Source organism: Schistocerca cancellata, chromosome 2, assembly GCF_023864275.1.
Source record: "Schistocerca cancellata isolate TAMUIC-IGC-003103 chromosome 2, iqSchCanc2.1, whole genome shotgun sequence".
Lineage (NCBI taxonomy): Eukaryota > Metazoa > Arthropoda > Insecta > Orthoptera > Acrididae > Schistocerca > Schistocerca cancellata.
In genome coordinates this window covers 851118501-851138972 of record NC_064627.1, presented here as the reverse complement: position 1 = coordinate 851138972, position 20472 = coordinate 851118501, and the positions used below count along the sequence as shown (strand labels likewise).

Genomic DNA, 20472 nt, shown 5'->3' with positions numbered 1-20472 from the left:
TACGTTTGTGCCATTTATGCTTAAAGAAACAACATTCAAGGAGAAAAAGAAACAAAAAAATGGTATATACCAAGGCTAGTGAAACTTTGCACTTGACATATGCGTTTCAGGTTGGCAGCACAACAGTTTGAAAAGTGAAGAATAAGAAGCGAGAAGCACCAGGCTTGCGACACAAACCAATCCCAGTGCAGTAATCACTTTCATTCGTGATGTAAAAGCTCCCGCATTGCCGGCTTCGTTTTGTGTGTATGTAAACAACGCGCATTGTGGTTGGTTTCTACTGTGTGCTTGCATTGTTCTGTGCTTCAGAAAATTCTCTTACATGAAAAATGTCATGGAAAAGAGCTCATTCACCTGGTAACAATCCGCTGCATCAAGGTGTGCCACTAAACAGCTAGACACTGGAGTTATTACGTAGAGCTCTTGAGTTTTGTGAGCAGGAGAAAGAATACATAAGTATTCATGGAGAGCCCTCAGTTCCTGCTAATAAAGTAGTGGAACACACATCGAAAACTCTCAGACTTACTGCAAGAACAGTAATAAGTAAGGGAGTGTTACTGCTAAAGTTGAGAGATGTAGACTTGAGCTATAACGATTCCGAGGCATCCGGATGAGATAATTTATTTTTAGCGACTCCCGGAAACAGCAGCCTCACCCCATCACCAACAGATTCTTTCCAGAGGAGGCATATTTAAGCTTACTACAGCAGGAAAGAGTTTCCTACCATGGCAAAGTTGCTAGTGTCTTTAAAAAAAGGTGAACTTTTCAGGGACAGGAAAATTTCACTGAAAATTGTGCTGAGAAGTATGGGTTTCCATTAAAAAGCAGTAGATCAATGGAAATTTCTCTTAGAAATGGGGCATATTGTAATGACTCCATCCATATTCTTCAACAAAATTGTGGACAAGGGCATTCATTCCATAATATGACTAGACGAAACGGTGGTTAATGCCATGGAAGCTGTCAGTAAATGCTTGACCGATGACACTACGAACAGTATCTGCCAATAGCCAACACGAAGAGGAGCAAGATTAATTGTGGTCCACGGAGGTTCCTCCAGTGGTTTAGTTCCTGATGCACTTCTTGTTTTTCGGTCAAAAAAGACATATGATTACCATGAAAATATGGAACACACACGATTTCTTAAGCGGCTCAGAAACCTATTAAGATAGTTTTCTGCCCCTACAACAATTGCACTGGGCAATGCTCCATATCATTCAGTGATACTGAACAAAGCTCCGACAACAAACGACTGCAAAGAGGTTATGGTGCAATGGTTACAGGCACAAAATATTGCTGCAGATATGAGAATGACGAAGCTTTTGTTATATCATTTGTTAAAGAAAATAAGCCTATGACGCTTACTTATGTAGTAGGCAAAATTGCCAAGGAGAAGCATCATACTGCAAAATGGCTGTCACCGTACCACTGCAATTTGAAACAAATAGTGTTAGTATGGAGTGATGTGGAGACATATATAAGGAACAATAATAGGCCCTTTACAATAACAGAGGTGGCTGTTGCGTGAAGCTCTTGTGACTGTGGATGCAGCCTCTTGGAGAAAAAAGGTTGAGCACATTGAAAACTTACTCAAGCAACACAGACAATGGAAGGTATCATTAGTGATCACATACAGCTAATGATCTGTCTTGATGATGACAATGATGAAGATGGTTTTGGTGTCAATTCCAACAACAGTGATGATTGGGGGAGCTGGATGGAATTGCGCCACTGTCACCGTAAATTGGTGAGTGAAAAGCTATGAATATTGGTTATTTATTGCATCAATGTCATAGTAAAATCTAGAGCGAGAAGTTACTACGTCTGTTACTCTTTATTTTGTAAACTATGTATCAAACTGTTTTCAAGATAATTGGTCATCAAATGCTTATTTCCTGTATTTCTTTGCTCCGTTATCAAAAGCGAGTACTTTGTTATACTTATATCTACAGTATTACTTTGTTGCTTATTTGTTGTCACTGTGGTGGCAACTCAAAGAGGAATTGTTATTGCTCAGTAGCTGACGTTTATGGGGAGGAACGGAAATCTGTACCGTCTGCTGTGTGTATAGAGGCTGCTGTTGCAACATCACTATTGCAGTATAGTTCATCTAACTTGACATGATGCGAACTGTCAAGTGCAATGTTTTACCGGCAGAAGTATCACTGACATAAAATGACTGTAGCGAAGTTTTGGCTTTCAACCAGCGTTTACAAACATTACACGGTTAATGTTCTTGGGGTAGAAGTCGTTAAAAACACGAAGAATGCATGCTGCTAGGTCTTTGTTTCCTAACACTGTCAATAACACTATTTTTTATGTAGTATTGTTCTGGGTTGGGATGAAACTTCAGTGTTAGTCTAAATAAACAAAGTTGGCACTGATAAACAGGAGGTACAGTATCCTTCTGCACAATACACGAACTAGATTTAAATTGTAACGAACGGAGCACCTTTTGCAAAAAATGTATGGATCACATGGAATTTCACTATGGAAAGTGCAATAAGCAATTTGCAGGCAGATGTTGTCAAGCAGTGTACGTCGTAAAGTTTTGAAAGAATTATCAAAATTGTATGGACGTTAATATTGTGTTAACTATTCCTGATGCTCATTTCACTCACAGCTATTTAAATGGTGCTATTGGGTCACATTCTAGACACCACTTCAGAAATCGCTATGGGTCACATCCTAGCCACCACTTCAGAAATCGCTATAGACCCATAGCGATTTCTGAAGTGGTTGATAATTCTTTCAGAATACATCTATCTTTTTGAAGCATTGGTTATACTGGGATCTGACAGCAAAGCTAAATTTTAACTTCATATCTGGCTCTATACTGTGTATACAGATCATTATGCTGCAGCATATCTGCATACAGGTAATAAGGTAATATCATGAACGTTTATGAAACATAATTCCCTCATTAGAGCAACGATCTTATGTAATTAAACATCATCACCCATTGTGAACTGCTATCCCATATTTCACATATTTTTTCTTAGCAGATGATGTAGCAAATTTTATGATTTGAAGTTATACATACTTCTTGTGTACAGTTTGGTGTCATATACATGTATGTGATAAATATATATGTCAAGCCTACTAATCACGTTTGGACTTCTAAATTTCTGATGCAGACATCAAAACTTTGAAATATATTCCAAACCTAGAAGAAAATTCACCTCAAGAAATTGGAACAAACTATAATTCTGGACTTTTTGGTGGATAAGAACTACAAATGTGTTCATGAAATGTAAAACTTATGTAAGAAAAAGCATTTCAAATTAATGGTCCTTACGAATACAATTGCACTGATGTTTTATAATGTACAGGCTTAGAAAAAATTTCCTACCATCTACATTTTCCCAAAATTTACATTACTTTTTAAACTAAGCTGAAACACGTAAAAGACGGGTTCCACTGTATATATTTCCAATACATTTGTTTAAATATGACAACTCACCTCTTCGTCGCTCACTGCTACCAGGTGGAGAAGGCTGAGGCATCATCGGCCGACGTTCCATACGTTCCATGCGTTCCATACGATCCATACGTTCCATACGATCCATACGTTCATCACTACGATCTCTGCTTCCACGGCGATGGTGACGTGAGTGACTTAGCTCCCCACGGTCATGGTCCCTACTGTTATAGTAATTGTGTATTTACCAGCAGAATAATAATGACAACAACTAAGTAACATGATTGAAATACCTAGAGACATATAGTAAGTATCAAAGTGTCTTAAAGATCAACACAGTACTTCTATTTGCACAAAAGCTTACAAGGTAACAAATTATTCTTAACTCGCATTTTCTAAACGTTTCATATGATTAAGTATAAAAATGGTGTTAGATCATCTCCAAAAATTTAGTCAACCTGACATCTGTGACAGGGACTGGGCAGAGACTAACATCCCCTATTAGGCACAAAGCTCTTTTCCCCAATGACAATGTTAACACCCCACCCCATCCCATTTATTTAATATTATTTCCACCCAAATCTGTTGATCACACACAGTAACTTACTTAAATAATCTTGCCACTGGTGGTCCGTCTGTAACTGGCAAGGAGATATTTGTGTGTGTGTGTGTGTGTGTGTGTGTGTGTGTGTGTGTTTCACACCTGTTGCCCTCACTATAAGAGTACTTGATTCACCAATTCATATGATGGTGTGCGCAGCTGACAGATGTATTCCCTTTTTTGGGGGGGATTGCTTTCATATTAGCTAGCTGTTGCCTCCAGAACACAACCATGTCACTGTATTGCGATAGGGGACTGATGACCATAGCTGTTAAGTCCCATAGTGCTCAGAGCCATTTTTGTATTGCGGTAGAATGTGGTACTTCTATATTTTTTACATAATTTCCAGTGTATTTAATTTGTGTTATTTTTAATTCTGTTGTATTTGTAATTCTGTTGTATTTGTAATTAGTGGGTTGTTAGTCCTTTTGTTAACTTTTGGGGTGGGGGGGAGAGCAGGGAGTACACCAGAGATGCTATGTTTGGCACAAAAGACCAGACAAAACATAGGGGGGGGGGGGGGGGTTAGCCAGCATGGAGGTAAGACCAAAGGCCTTGCAAACCAGTGTGATGCTAACAGAGTAATTCTGGAAGGAAAGTGAAGTACTTAAATCTGGGAGGACAAACCATGTTTGCAAAGAAAACCAAGGATGGACATAACCATGTGGGGGCATCTACTAATGTCCAAGACAAGTAACGAGGAAGGGCGTATTTAGTGCGAAGAGCCAAAAAGTGCGGGCAGTCCAACAAAAGAGGAGACTTGCAACTTCCAAGGGAGGGGACTTATTATGAGTAAAAAGCCATGGGTCAACCTGGCATGGCCAACAAGAAGATGGCAAAGGATGGAAGATTCACACTAGGAAAGGAGGAAGGAAAATGCCGCATTAGACTGGGGTGGGGTGGGGGGGGGGAGTTGCTGAAGGATGGCAGTTACATCAGTGGGCGTTGGTGAGCAATCAGGAGGAGCATAGGGATTACAAACCTAGAATGCAGACTGCAAGTCCAACCAGACTGCAACCGCTTCCAATACGTACGGAGAGGATCGACTTACTAACAACATCCATACATACCTATGTGCAAACACTATCAGAAGCCATCAAAGGGCAGAACTGGTTCGAAAAAAGCACAGAACCCACATAAGGTCAATAAGGGAGTATCAGTAAAATGGGATTCCTTTAGTATGATAAGTTGCTGAGTGAAAGAAAATAAGGGACTGCAGCTCCATAAGGTGACAGTAATACCCATTACAATTCCATTGAATAAGCACAGGACAGGGATCCAAATGGAGGCGAACAGGCCAACGCTAGTCACACTGCCAGTCACTAACCAACACCAACAAATAAGGGGCAACATCCATAAACAAGAGGTCAGCCTCAGGTTGGGGAAGTCAGCATCTCTGGGGGCACTGGAAGGGCCTTGCCCCAGGACTTTCGTACATTTCTTCTTCTTCTCTTTTGTACATCGAGGCAGCCTGTAGAGAAAGCAGGCCTCAGCGAGATCTGGAACTGAAAGAGGGGGACGACTGCCTGAAACGCAAACACAGGTGGCAGGATGTACAGCTTCACGTCGTACTAATAAACCATAACCTTGATCATCCCTGGGATAAAAAGCTAGAATAAAGGCGCCAGTATCAATGCTACTTTCCTTACGACCTTTCTGAACATGCCAAACAAAATCAAAGCCCTGCTGTTCCAGATTGGCCCGGAGTTCCTCATCACTTTGGAGAATGAAGTCCCTATGAAAAATGACAACCTGAACCATATTCAAAGACTGGTGAGAAGTAATGGACACAGGCATGTCACCAAGATTGTTACAGGTACAAAGGGCTGAAGTTTTGATCAATAGTGAACCCAACTGCTTCTGACTCAGAGAGACCACTTCGTCAACTTATCTTCAATAATTTCTATGAAAAATAAGGGCCTGGTGGCAATGAAAGTGTTCCCGCCAGTGCAGATCAGGTAGTGGGGAAATGAGTTCACTACAAACCAGCAAGCCTGGCCTCCTACCAGGGGATAGGAAGGGAACAGAAGGACAATTAAAGGATCCATTCCCAACTAAAGAGAAGGCTGTAAAATAACAAAGTTTTTTGGAGCTTAATACATTCACTTGCAAAGCTTCCACCCTGTTATCACCCACTCCAATTAGGGGCTCTCCCTGTGGGCACCACCCAGCCACAGCACGAGGCATCTGGCACAATGGTCATTGCTGGGAGTTCTGATGCTCCATGACAACAAGCAACCACTTCTTGGCAGACATGGGGAGGTAACAGCTCAGGTATCTGAAGCGTGTTCGTGTTGTCATCGGCTCAACCAAAAGGATACATAATGACCCCATCACATGGACTGACTACAGTGCTGACTGTGTAGTGTTAAAAAGACAATGGTACCAATTAAAAGATGGAAAAGCACGGCAACACACCAGAGATGTTAAGTAAGGTGTTATTCCCCAGCTCTCTCTCACTATGGAGACAAAATTTAGAAGAGCACGTCAAACTCCAAAGAGGGACCAAAAACATGGGGGGGGATTACTAAGAGGAACAAAACCATAAAGGATAGCAGAAACCAGGAGGCTAGCCAGGCTGACATAAGCAAGGATAGAGAGGGGAAATGAGAACAGGAAGGTGGAGGCAAAAGAAGTGACTGCAGCCCTGGAGAGGAGAAAGGGCAGCAATAGCTCGGGGCTCCACGTTCACCATGCACAAACTCATGAAAGAGCCATGAGTCCCTGGGATGGGGGTGAGGACTAATCTTTGCAAGGTTACATTTTCGTCAATGAGCATCATCAAGAATAAATACTGATCCAGCCTGACAGACTCCCATCTAGATAACGCATTAACCAGCTTGTTCCAGCTAAGCACCAGATTTTTCTGATTGGTTGGATTTGAGAAAGGGACCAAACTACACAGTCATAAGTCTCTCTGTCCTTGGAATAACTAAAACCAATAAAAACCAACACTGTGAGAGGAAACTACCATGGCCATAAAATTATAAATTAAATTATTGACAGAGAAGGAAGGAAGAAGAGAGGAGGGAAAGAAAGTGACTAATGACAGGAGCATGAAGAAAGAAGCACAGGTAGACAAGATGGACACTCAAGATAAAACAGACCCCATAAAGAAAGGAGTGGGAAAGCAGAGGGTGGGGGTGAACCACCAAGCCCAGTCGAAGCCAGTCCAATCGGGGAGAAGGGGGGAGCAACACAGCCTGCCATCCCCTCCACCCACCGATAAGGTTGAAGGTCCCACCATTAAATAAAGCAATAAAAACCCCCATCACGAAAAAATCTTAAAACTAGATCAGCTGCTGAGGCAATGTCAGCTAATGCCAGGGGTAGGGAGTCAGGAAGTCTGTCACAGGGCAGCTAAGTCAGGACAGTCCAATAAGAGGTGAACCACAGTAAACATTAACCCACAACGACAGGGAGGGGGGTCCTCACAACGGAGGAGATAACCTTGAGTAAGCCAAGTATGGCCGATGCGGAGCCGGCAAAGGATGACAAGAGGCCTTACGAGAGGCCCATAAGGAGGACCGCCACCTTTATCGCCCTGAACTCGTTCGGCGAAGAAAGAGTGTGCCATTCTGCATTCCAAGGTCCCCAAAACCTGATGACGTAATGCCAAGTTAATATCTATTTCCAGAATGCCAACAGCAAAAGAAGACTCGTTAGTAGCCAATTTAGCCAGTCGATCGGCAAGTTCATTGCCAGGGATCCCAACGTGGCCTGGGCTCCAAATAAAAACCACTGAACATCCAAGTTGATCAAGGAGAGAACGGGAGTCCTGGATAGCTGTGACCAACAGGTGGTAAGGAAAACACTGGCCAATATCTTGCAAACTGCTCAAGGAGTCATTACAGATAGTGAAGGACAGTCCTGAGCAGAAGCGGACATGGTCCAGTGTGTGCAAGATGGCTACCAATTCTGCAGTAAAAACACTACAGCCATCTGCAACAAACGAAGTTCCGTGAGTGTCACATAGGTGTAAGCAAAACCAGTGTGACCAGCAACCATGGAGCCATCAGTATAAATCACTTATGAACCCTGGAATGAACTGAGGAGACAGTAGAACTGGTGGCGAAGGGCCTCCGGAGGGACAGAATCCTTTGAATTGATGGAGAAATCAAGACAAGAGCTGCAGCCGAGAGATGCACCACGGAGGGGTACGTGCATGAGCAGAGAAAAGATGCGGTAAAGGGAAGTGCTGGAGCTCAGAAAAAAGTGACTGAATGCGGGCAGCCATGGTAATCCCACATCGTGGCCCTTGCCACGGGAGGTTGATCTTTGTGTCTGGATAAAGGAGACCATAATTAGAGTGCTTTGGGGTGCAGTGAATGCGGAGCGCATAAGATATCAGCTGTTATTGGTGCAAAACTCACAGTAGTGGAATCACAGCCCCTGCAAGAAGGCTAATCACAGGGCTAGTCCGGAAGGCACCAGTCGCAAGTTGTACCCCACGATGGTGGATGGGGGTCTAGTATCTGCAATGTCGAAGGTGACACAGAACCATAGACAGGACTCCCGTAGTCTAAGCGAGACTGGACCAGCGCTTTGCACAATCGCAGGAGAATAGAGTGGTCTGCACCCCAGGTGGTATCGCACACACATCTAAGAACACTGAGATGCGACCAGCACCTCCTCTTCAGCTGGCGAAGATGAGAGAGCCACGTCAACCGTGTATCAAAGACCAGAGCCAAGAAGTGATGGGTGTCCACCACCTCGAGGGATTGACCATTGAGGAACAGGTCCGGATGGGGATGGACTGTACAGCGACGGCAGAAATGCACGACATGACTTGGACACCAAAAACTGAAAGCCATGGGAGAGAGCCCAAGATTGCGCGCGATAAATTGCCCCCTGTAGATGGCGTTCGGCAGCACCCATGACGGAGGAAGCGATCTAGATACAAAAATCTTCAGCATACAAAGAGGGGGACACTGTCAGCCCAACAGCCGCCACCAATCCATTAATGGTGACAAGAAACAAAGGGACGCTCAGCACGGAACCCTGTGGAACCTCATTTTCTTGCTGATGGGAAGTGCTGTAGGAGGAACCAACTTGGACCCGGAAAGAGCAACAAGAAAGGAAGTTATGGACAAAAACGGGAAGAGCGTCATGAAGGCCCCATTTGTGAGGGGTGATGAGGATGTGGTGGTGCCAGCTGGTATCATAGGCTTTATGCAGGTCAAAGAAGACTGCAATGAGGTATTGCCGATGGGCAAAAGCCGATCGGATGGCAGACTCTAGGTGGACCAAGTTATCCACTGTAGAGCGGCCACAGCAAAAACCACCTTGAGTTGATGACAAAAGATCGCGGGATTCAAGGATACAAAACAGCTGCCAACTCACCAGGCATTCAAGGAGCTTGCAGAGAGTGTTGGTAAGGCTATTTGGATGGCAGCTATCTAACTGAGGAGGTGGCTTCCTAGATTTCAACACCGGAATAACAATGCTTTGCTGCCACTTGGTAGGAAATACCTCCCACTCCACAGACAATAAGTGTTGGAGCATTTGGTTATGTATCCGATCCGGTCCAGGAGCCATGTCGGGACAAAGGGTGAAGGCGCTGGCGAATTCCCACTCGCTAAATGGGGCATTATATGGTTCCAACCAGCAAGGAATGAAAGACAAAGGCAGTCACTCTGAGCGCAATTTCCGGACGAGGAGCATGGGCGGATACTGAGTCGATGCAGAGGCTTGGGCAAAGAGTTGTGCGACAAGCTCTGTGACAAAGTCCGGATGGGTAAGGACAACACCGTGCACAGAAATCCCTGCAACGCCAGTGGGAGGACGACGGCCAAAAATTCGCCTGAGTTTCACGCAGACTTATGAAGAGGGGGTGTGCGGCCCTATGGCAGTCACATATCGTTCCCAGTAAATCCGTTTCTGAAATTTCATTAGTTAACAGGCCCGGGCACAGAATCATTTAAAGACCAGAAGGAGAGCAGTAGAAGGGTGTCGCTTGAAGCATTGAAGAGCACGTTGGCGGTCTTTTATGGTCGCAACAATTTCCAGAGTCCACCAAGGGACCATGTTCCAACAGGGAGAACCCAAGGAAGAAGATTGGCTGAAACAGCTGTGGAAAGAATGGCGGCAGTCAAAAGTCTGTGTAGACTCATCAATACTATTGTGTGGTAGTACAGGAGGAATGGTAGCAGAGGAGAAGGCTCCCCAATCAGCTTTAGAAAAGGCCCACCTGGGAGGGTGACGGAGCGAGATATATTGAAGGATGGTCAAACTATCGGGTAATGATTGCTGTCACATAAGTCATCGTGGACATCCCACTGAATGGAGGGAAGAAGGCCAGGACTGCAGACGAAGAGGTCAATGGCAGAGAAAGTGCCGTGTCCAACACTAAAGTGTGTGGGAGTGCTTGTGTTTAGGAGACAGAGGTCAAGCCCTGCCACAACAGCTTCAACTTTTCCTGCCCAGGGCAGTAGCGTGTGACTACCCCAAAGAGCATTGTGGCCATTAAAGTCCCCTAGAAGCAGGAAGGGAGAAGGGAGTTGCTGAGGAAGGGTGGTTAGGGCAAGGGATGTGGGAAGCCTGTCAGATGGGAGGTAGAGATTACAGATTGTGATTGGAGTGGCAAGATGGACCCTGACAGCAATTGCTTTCAGAGTGGTATGGAGGGGAACCCATTTACTAACAATTTCCTTGCGGACCAAGGTGCAAACACCACCAGAATCCTGCAAGGGGCCAATTTGGTTTTGACAGAAAGCGTGGAACCACAGAGGGTGGGTGAGTAAGAATTGACAAAATGAGTCTCCTGGAGAGCAATGCAAGCAGCAGTAGGAGGAAAGAAGGGGTTGCAACTCCGGGAGGTGACGCAAATAGCCATTACAATTCCACTGGAGGATCTTCAAGCTGGGCTCCAAATGGGAAGCGAATGGACCAGAGCCGGTCCCGCCGCCGAGTCACCATCCATCACCAATAAGGATGGGGTAATGTTCGTATAGGTGGGGTCAGACACAGTTGGTTCATTGGCTGGAGGAGGGGAAGGCAGTACCTCAGGAGGTACCAAAGGGGCCTTGCCCTTGTTCTTGTGTTTCTACTTCTCTTGTGAAGGAAGAGAAGGGCAGACTGCAGTGAGGTCAGGCATGAAATTACACCTGGCAATCTTGGCACCAACTGGCCGCGGATCGCGCGGCCGATGTGGAGCTGTAGATCGCCTTTCAGGGGGGTGCCGGGAAGAGGAGTCCTGGGAGAGAGCTCCAGTAGCAGCAGCTGCCAAAAAAGGGGAACACTTCTCCAGCGGGGAAGGGGGAACAGCACCTGAAGGGGTGGGTATGGGTGCTGATGAGGAGGGGGAGGGGAGTGGAGAGTGAGGGTGAGGTGGAAGGTGAATGGGGCGGGGCTGGGAAGAGGAGGGGGTAGGAGGGGGAATGGACGTAACTGAAACAAAAGTAGAAGTTTATAGGCATGGGATGGAGTCGGTCATACTTTCGACAAACCTCAGTGTAGCTAAGTCGATGAAGGTCTTGTACTCCTGAATCCGTCATTCTTTCACATACACCGGACATGCTGGCGAGCATGGAGGGTGCTGCGCATTACAATTTACACACACTGGCAGGGGAGCACAGGCACTCCCCTCATGGAGGGGGCACCCACAGTCACTGCAGAGGGATCATTGGTGCTGCGGAATACGTGTCCAAACCATAAGCATTTAAAGCAACTCGTCAGTGGTGGAATGTAAGGTTTTACGTCACACCGATACACAATCACCTTGACCTTCTCTGGGAGGGTACCCCCCCCCACCCCCCTCGAAGGCCAGGATAAAGACGCCTGTATCGGTGCGATTGTTTGTAGGGCCTCGCTATACACGGCGGATAAATCAGACTCACCATTCGAAGTTTGCACGGAGCTCCTCGTCAGTTTGTGGGGAAGAAGATTCTGGTGGAAAATGATGCCCTGTACCGATTTCAAAGATTGGTGAGGTACGACGGATACTGGGATGTCACCGAGATGGTCACAAGCACGCAGGGCTTCAGATTGGGCAGCAGAAGATGTCTTTATGGCTTCAGATTGGGCAGCAGAGGATGTCTTTATGAGCAAAGAACTGGACTGCATTTTACTCATGGATTCCACTTCGCTATACTTATCTTCAATCATCTCCACGAAAAACAATGGCTCAGTCGAGGCAAAACTTTCGCCTTCTGTCCTAGTGCAAACCAGGTACTGAGGGAAAGGTTTCAACCCAAGCCAGTGAGCTTGACCCTCTTCCCAGGGAGTGGCCAGGGAGGGGAAGGCCGAAGGAGTGTCATGTCTTCTATCACTCTTAGGGACAGTCACAGAATGGGCAGGATGTTGAAGCTTTTGCCGCTTCATGTGCAAGGCGTCCGCCTTAGTACCACCCACTCAAACCAGTTCTGATGCCTCTAAGTGATAAGCATCGACTCCTTGGCATACACGAGGCATCAACAGCTCAGGTGCTAACAGGGTGATCCCTTGGCTGTCAGGGGGTTCAGCCAGGTTGGTACTTAACAGTCCCACCACACGGACTGCCTACCGTGCAGGTGACCTAGCAGGACGGGGGCCAGGGTGCAAGGGGAAAAGGGAGGGGAGGGGAGGGGGGAGAGGAGCCTGCACCCTGGGAACAAGGTTGGGAGTTTATCCCCAATGGCTCACACTGAACGGAAAACATGGGAAATGGAGGTCAAACCCCAAGGGGACCAAAAGCGCCGAAAATGAGATGAGACAGCAAACTAAACAATAGCACATATCGAAACATAGCCAGGAGGATAGCCAGGTCATTATAAAGAAGTCCACCAAGAGGGCAAGGAGGGGGCAGGGAGAAAGGAGTAAGGACATGGAAGGAGAGGAACAGGGACGGTAATGCAGTCTGGAAAAAGGAAGGAGACTGCAATAGTTCAGGGCCCTGTTTGCGCCCCACCCATATCCACAAGAGGAACTGTGGGTCCCCTTGGGGGCCAGATTTTTTTTTTTTTTTTCTGAACTTACAGCCAACATGTAAATTAATTATGTACATAGTAAAATAAAACAATCTGAATTATGATCCTTTGAAATACTTCAACAGCATTACACATTTGTTGTAGTAGTAGTAATAGTAGTAGCGGTAGTAATAAATAGCGATTGCGGTGGAGGCGGCACCTGTACCAACTTACTGTATTTACTCTAATCTAAGCCGCACTTTTTTTCCGGTTTTTGTAATCCAAAAAACCGCCTGCGGCTTAGAATCGAGTGCAAAGTAAGCGGAAGTTCTGAAAAATGTTGGTAGGTGCCGCCACAACTAACTTCTGCTGTCGAATATATGTAGCGCTACGCAGGCGTGCTTTGTAGGCACAAAGATAAATACTGGCACCAAAACCTCTGCGTCAGTAAATAAATTAAAAAGTTGGAAGACGAGCTTTTTTTTCTCCGCCACGAGTTTCGACCACTGCATTTTCATACATTATCCACCGAAGTAAATATAAATTCCATTTTGTTCATCTTCGAATGCAGCAGAATTTCAATGTACTACGAAAATCTGACTGGCAAGACTGTTTAGGATGTTTGTCAATATGGCCAACTCTACATTCTGATTTCTGAATTTCTTTCCTACCTGTGAGGAGAGATGGTTGCTAATAGGAACTATTATGAATTGTGAATCACATGCAGTATTCTCTTTACCATAAGAATAATACGAATATAAACATTTTGCCATGTATTCTTTCGTGTTTGCTATCTCATTTAAATCCTGTCTGCCTAATAAACTACGAAACTAGAGTGAGACAACAGCAAAGGCGGAAGAATATAAATATCATGTCATGTTTATATTTGTATTATTCTTATGCCTAATAATGATACAGTCAGGAATGAAGCACGGCAATTGACTAGATTTTTAAATCTAAGATGCTCTAAGTTCTGTGCAGAATTTAATGTACTAAAGAGGCGTCTGCAAAGATTTTCAAATGGAGAAAAATTTCCGCTAAACTCTCGTTCAGAACATCTTCTATCATATGCAGTCTATTATTTGGTTCTTGTTGATCATTATCAAAGAAAGCAGTATTGTAAGTAACAGCAAATAGCAGTCTCTTGCCATTGTTTCGCCAATAAGACGATTCCTTAAAAAAAGCTGCGGTAGCGTGCACAAGAGCAAGCCATGACGCGAGCGGCGACAGGTCGTAAACACTCATTATCAGAATGTGACAAACAATGCATGATACAGCACAGTAATGCATTTTCAGCTTAGAGTGACGTTAACACCTATAACAAAGAGAACGGCACTTATCAGATCAAAGAAAAATAAGCAATCAATTCAAACCAGACGAAGCACGCGAAAAAGGAAGGGTACCCGTATAAATACAGACGGAGCGCCTGACGCATAGCAATGGCTACCTGGTAAAGCTAACTGCTAAGCTTACGACTCGAACCAAACAACTGTAGCTGTATCGTCATTCATTCGACCTAAATTGTGTTTCATATTACAATGGACCAACTTTGTTTCGAGTTGGATGTGCGGCCTAAAACTTTTCTCTCGCCTTCAATTTCGAGTCTCAAATTTCAGGTGCGGCTTAGGCTCGGGAAAATTTTTTTCCTTGATTTCGAGTTTCATTTCTCAGGTGCGGCTTAGGTTCGAGTGCGACTTAGATTCGAGTAAATACGGTAAGACACAAGTTAAATACGTCTAGGCACATAAGAAAGTTGGACAGCAGTGATCTACAGTATCCTGTAAAATTCTTTTTTGTTTATAACTTGTCAACAAAGACTCACTAGGTTGGACGGCTGGAGGGTGTGATACTTGGGACCATGATCACCCTCACCACACAGTTTCAGAAAGTCAATCCCACCCCTGCACCCACACCACTCTCCCCTCTCCTTGTTAGTGTAATTTGAGGAACAGTATCTCTGTAAGTAAAAGTGTTGAGAGCATATCAATGGTAGAGAGAATGCATTGCCTTCGAGCCAAATAACTGATATCTATAACTGCTTGTGAACTGTAGATGGTAACAATGTCACATAGGACATACACTGTATTTCAAATAAAAGAAGGCACACAACAATAAAGACTTCAACACTCCCTAACTTAATAGGAATTTTGCAGTTCATGACAATTACTTCAAGAAATTCTAATATCAAAGTGATGAATACTTAATCACCACCTACATAATAAAAGTGGAACTACTGTAACAAGCATGACAAATGCAGTCTCTATGACAAACCTGCTGGAATCTCCACGATAGTCTCGTCCACGTTCGTATGTGCGCACTACCTCCCCATGACTGGGATAGCGGTCGTCACGTCGGCGGAGATCTAACTCATGACGTAAGTCATCACCGCCGCGTCTGGGTAAAAACAAATTAATGTTAACAATAAGTTTCAAAAGCAGTAACATGAAAAATTATCAACTGGGACCGTGAATTTCAATGCAACTGTGCTCAAAATCTTACAACACACTGCAAATAATTTGCAAGAAATAGGTTTCTTTTTCAAAATCTACAAAAATTTGTCAGCTCTCAGTAAATGGAGCCTTGCTCAATTACCATTCCCTTCTCTCACAAGTTTCTGAGAAAGAAATTGCTATCCAAACTCTATATGAACAAAGGACAACTTAACATGTAATTCAATCTTATAGGAACCTAATATCAAAAGCAAATCAGCTACTAAATTAATAAAACTGCCTCTGTTTGCCAAAAAGTTCATTTGCAACAACTTCGTTCGAAAGTTCTAAATCATTTCACAATTATCTCCTGTTGCCAGGTGCAGCTGGGTAAGAGGAAAAAATGTCTTCTCGTTTTAAACCCATCTTACCCTCTTTAAGCACAACATTCTAGTCCACATTCATTTAATTTCTTCACAGGCACATCCATCTTCACTTCAATTATCTGTAGCTTATTTTTCCTGCTGGAAGGATCCCCATCTCCTGTTCTTACTGATGAAAAATACAATTTCACAGGCTGAGCTACAATGTTGAAGTAGTAGTGTGCCTATCCGAAATTCAACACTTCCATTGAAGAATATTAATTTTCTCTACCCATTTAACTGTACAACTTCATCAATTTATATCTTTACATTTCAATTTCTTATTTTGTGTTTCATCGTGTGTTCTGTACTTTACACAGATTTAACACGTTCGCTGCGGTATCAAATACGAGCCACTAACCTTCAAGGCAGAAACTTTAAGGGAGCATTTACCGCGAGCCAAAATCTTACTGAAGCAAAATTTTGAAGTTTTTGTTCCATATCTGAAATATTGACAGTTAACACATACAAGCATCACTCACATTTGGATCCTGTGATAAGCTTGTAACTGTCATGACCATTATATAAAATAATTTCAATGGCTCCTCTCATTTATTCTCAACGAAAAGAAAATTCAAACAACAAGGCAAATGCACATCTTTGGAAAAGCAGAAAAAAAAACTGGCAATGAGAACACTGAAAAACTAATAAAATGAAAAAACTAAAGATAATCTGGCATTGTTTGTAGAAACAAAATAGCTCTCTTTGGGAATATTGACAACGGCCTTTGCTAAACAAAATGCTGTTATACAGCAGTTTAGGCAGTATCCAATATTGTTTGAATAGTCGGAACACTCATGTGGCATGTCACCACACTTGCCCTGTTTAACACACTTTCTACACCTCTTCTTCATGATTTGCTTTACCCCTTCAGTTGGTTTCTGCTTTTGCACATTGTGTGTTTTACTATGAGTTCTCTTTCCCACATATCTTCGAAATCACAGTGGAGAAAGTACCTCTTTATTATTTTACTTTCCGAGTTTCGATGTACAAACTGAGAAGTAGGCTATTAATAAGAGGAAGTAAATAGACTGTCAATTAAGTGGAAGAATAGAATAATATGACAGCATCTGATCCTGCCTATCAGTCCCAGAAATATTTGCATTGTATTGGCAGTGACTTCGAGATTGTTTGCTGGCGTTAATTCATAACTTGTACCACTGTGTTCTGTAATTCCATGAAAATGTAAACATCATCTGCTCTATCCTTCCATTTTCCAATCGTCACGCATTGCAAATGGTGAGCAATAGTGTTGCCTTGTTTTTCAGATAATACCACTTCAAGACCGTTCCTCCTATTTAACCTCAGTGTTCCAGTGCAACACATTTTCAGATAGAATAAGGTTTAAGCTAACCTGAAAATGTAGTAGTAACTGTCTAAGTAAATATGGTTTCTTCTCAAACTGACAAGCATCCCCACGTACATAGCACTCTCATTTACAAAACCATCTGGATGGTTTAGCCTGTACATTTTGATGCTGTATTTATGCCTTTTTTATTTCATGTATATTGTCTGAAGGATGATCTCCTCTTCAAAGAATGATCAATTCATCTACAGATAGGTCTCTTTCTGGATTAAAAAACTCTACACATTCTATTGTTAAAATAATTTAGTATAGGTTGTATTTTACATAATCAATCATCTGGTTTTAGGTGTCCTGCTTGTGGATTTTTAGCAAAATGTAATGAGTGTAAGATGATCGCACATTTGTGTCTGCTCATGCTCATAGCTGCTGTTATATTTTGAAACAGAGGATCTTTCTTCCAATTACCTTGGAATCTAGTGGTTTTCCATTATCCATACATAACGCAATACTTAAGACCACAAGTATTTCATCTATACTAAAAGGTTTCCAGCAACAAATCCTAGACCTGTCCATATCATCACTAGATTCTTCTTCTGTAAGTAGTAGCCAAAAAAAACCATAGCTATAGTGCTAATGGGATTTATTAGTGAACACTCCTGTTTTGTAAATCACATGGCTCATCATGATTTATTAATGCCTCCCAGTTTGGGTTGATCATAATCATCAATTTCATCACTCTCTTAGTACATATCTTCTGAGTCTGCACTCTCATGAAACATATTTGAAGGCTTTGCTTCCACGCTGTCATCACTAGGCACATTTTCTTGCTCCGTTCTGTTACCTTCGAACTCGAAATAACTGTCTTGTAATACGTTCAGTAAATTATTGGCACTGAGATTTTCGTTCTTCCTACACTTTTTAGCATTAGAAGGTACTAGTGTCTGTTGATAAGCTAGCTGTCATTTCAAACAATCCAATTCTCCGACAACTAAGCACATGCCAGAGAGAAAGAGAGAGAGAGAGAGAGAGAGAGAGAGAGAGAGAACTGTAAAATCCACACTGGCTAGTTTGTCACGGAAATGCTTTTAAGGGTTAATAGCACTGAGTTAGTGACTCATGTTGATGCTTAAAAGTGTCAGCCGCAGCGAACGTATTAACCACCTTACCTCAATTTTTTCCACTGGTCATGTTCCCATAACATAAACTGTTACAATTCTGAAACATTTTTTACTTTATTTCTTTTGGTTCTACTGCAGATTCAGTTCTCATAATAAAACGTAAATTTTAGAATAAATCATTTACAGACTGCCATGTTTTTTCACCTATGACGAAGCCTAATTGTAAACACAATGCACTGCTTAGGTACTTAATACTTTCTATCTATTGCATATAGCTTTAGGTTCCTCTCCTTTTCTTCTCATGCCAATTTCTTCCACACATTTAACTGTACATACTTCAATTCTGCTTATTTATCATACCACACTGATTTTTCACTTCTTAAATATTCTTTAACAACATACAAATTTTACTTTGTCCTCATATCATGAAGTTTCTTGTTACATAATGTACCTTATATTTGTACACAATAAGGGATGGGCAGAGTATCTGCTCTTTACAATCTTAGGTAACCATGTTATACATTACAGCATTTTGTTGTAGCTGCAGAAATCACTACACACACTGCCTTATTCATTTACAATGTTCCTTATTCAACTCGCCTGTGCGTCCTATCTGTTTGTACACCAAAAAATATATCTTCTTTGAGCCCAAAAGTATCCTCATGGTGATAATAGCATCCACTATCAAAACTTTTTCAAAATAAAAATTGAGCTCCTTACATTTTACATTCAATTTTTTCCTTAATACAATCCTGGTGATTTCATTAGAAATATGGGAGATCATTATCTCTTCATGCAATTTCCAACTTCTTTCTTGAATCCCGTTTTAATGATTTTTGGGCAAATTATTTGGACTCTCTTCATCTCCTTCTATGATTACCATCTCATCTGTTAATTTTCTGGTTCAGCTCCTTCCATTTCAGCCAATGAGTCGCCTGTAGCTTGTTAAACGTCTGCTCCTTTTACCTGTCAACATCCATTGTTTTCTTAAAAAAAAACAATGTCTCACCGCCCTTCCCTTCATTTCTTCTTGTTTTCTTAATTCTGAACATTATCCAAGCTTTTCTTATACACTGCTCAAAAGAATTAGGGAAAAATGGCTTCAGGATTCTCCCATACTCCACTGAGAAACAATTGAGGACTAGGTAAGTTACCAAATTTCCCAAATTAAGTAAACAACAAAACAACATCACATCTCATTCACTTACATAACAAGAACTCAAATGTCTGACAAGTGTTGAGAAGGTGAAAACAATCATTCATCCTGTCATATTGGGAGCTTTTCATTGGACTTTGTGTGACACCTTCAATAACTTCTACGCCCTCCATGAGTGTTTATCACCATCTGACACATTCATGGCATATTCCGTTTAAGCCTATGGAGGTCACCCTGTGGTTCCATTCCCATTCTTCACTGCGAGTCCTTGAGGGTTCTCCATAAGTCTACGGTGGACCAGGACAGCCACAAACACATCTGTCAAGTAGGTCCCACACATGCTCCATGGGGTTTAGGCCAGTAGTCACCGCTGGATCCTGCATTACTTCAATATCCAGGCTTTGCAAGACATTCCTGGTGATGCCTGCTAGGTGGGCCCTGATATTACTGTGCACGAGACGGAATTCAAGGCCACCACTGTGCGCAGCAGCCACCACATGGTCCCACAGGATCTGTTCAATGTACTGCCTCACTGTACAGAGATCCCTACAGCTATGCCTCACCACACCATCACAGACCTTTGGCCAAATCTGTCAATTTCCTGGACAACATTTGGCAGGTACCACTCACCAAGGTGCCTCCATGCACTAACACAGCTGTCACCTAGTTTCAGAGGAAATCTGGACTCTTCTGTGAATAACACGTTTGGCCAGTAACAAAATTCGTTAGTTGATATGAGAATGGCAGGACTGAAGGCAAGATGCAAAATATTGTGTCAAACAGATACCCAAACAGGAAGTCTGGATCATAAGGTCCTTTCTTGTAACCTATTCCTTAGTCTGATCAGACACAGTGACACCAGTGGCCCTTCTGAGATTCTCTTGCAGACCTATGGCAGCAGCCGCACGATGACCCAGCACAGAGATGGCCAGGTATCTGTCTTCACAAAGGGCTATAATGCGTTGGTGACCTTGCCTAACTCGCCATGTATATTGACCTATCTGTGTGTACAGTGTCCACAAATTATGGATGACAGACAGTCATTGTAATCTGCAACAACACATCGGAAAGACCGTCCTCCTCAGATCAAACAGACTGTCCTCTTTACTTGCACTGATTTGCATTTAGACGTCA

At 43.0% G+C, this 20472-nt stretch overlaps 1 protein-coding gene across 5 annotated transcripts in view; it reads right to left on the bottom strand.

Moving 5' to 3' along the window:
* LOC126162780 (serine/arginine repetitive matrix protein 1-like) overlaps positions 1-20472 on the bottom strand; it is a 161444-nt gene that overhangs the window by 9712 nt on the left and 131260 nt on the right. For 4 of the 5 annotated variants that reach the window (XM_049919493.1, XM_049919491.1, XM_049919494.1 and 1 more), the window contains exons 8-9: positions 15179-15301; positions 3464-3645 (exon numbers count right to left, since the gene is read on the bottom strand). In XM_049919493.1, coding sequence (XP_049775450.1) covers positions 3464-3645; positions 15179-15301 — 305 coding nt within the window. The remainder of the gene's footprint in view (positions 1-3463; positions 3646-15178; positions 15302-20472) is intronic. The other variant, XM_049919492.1, reaches the window with a different exon arrangement.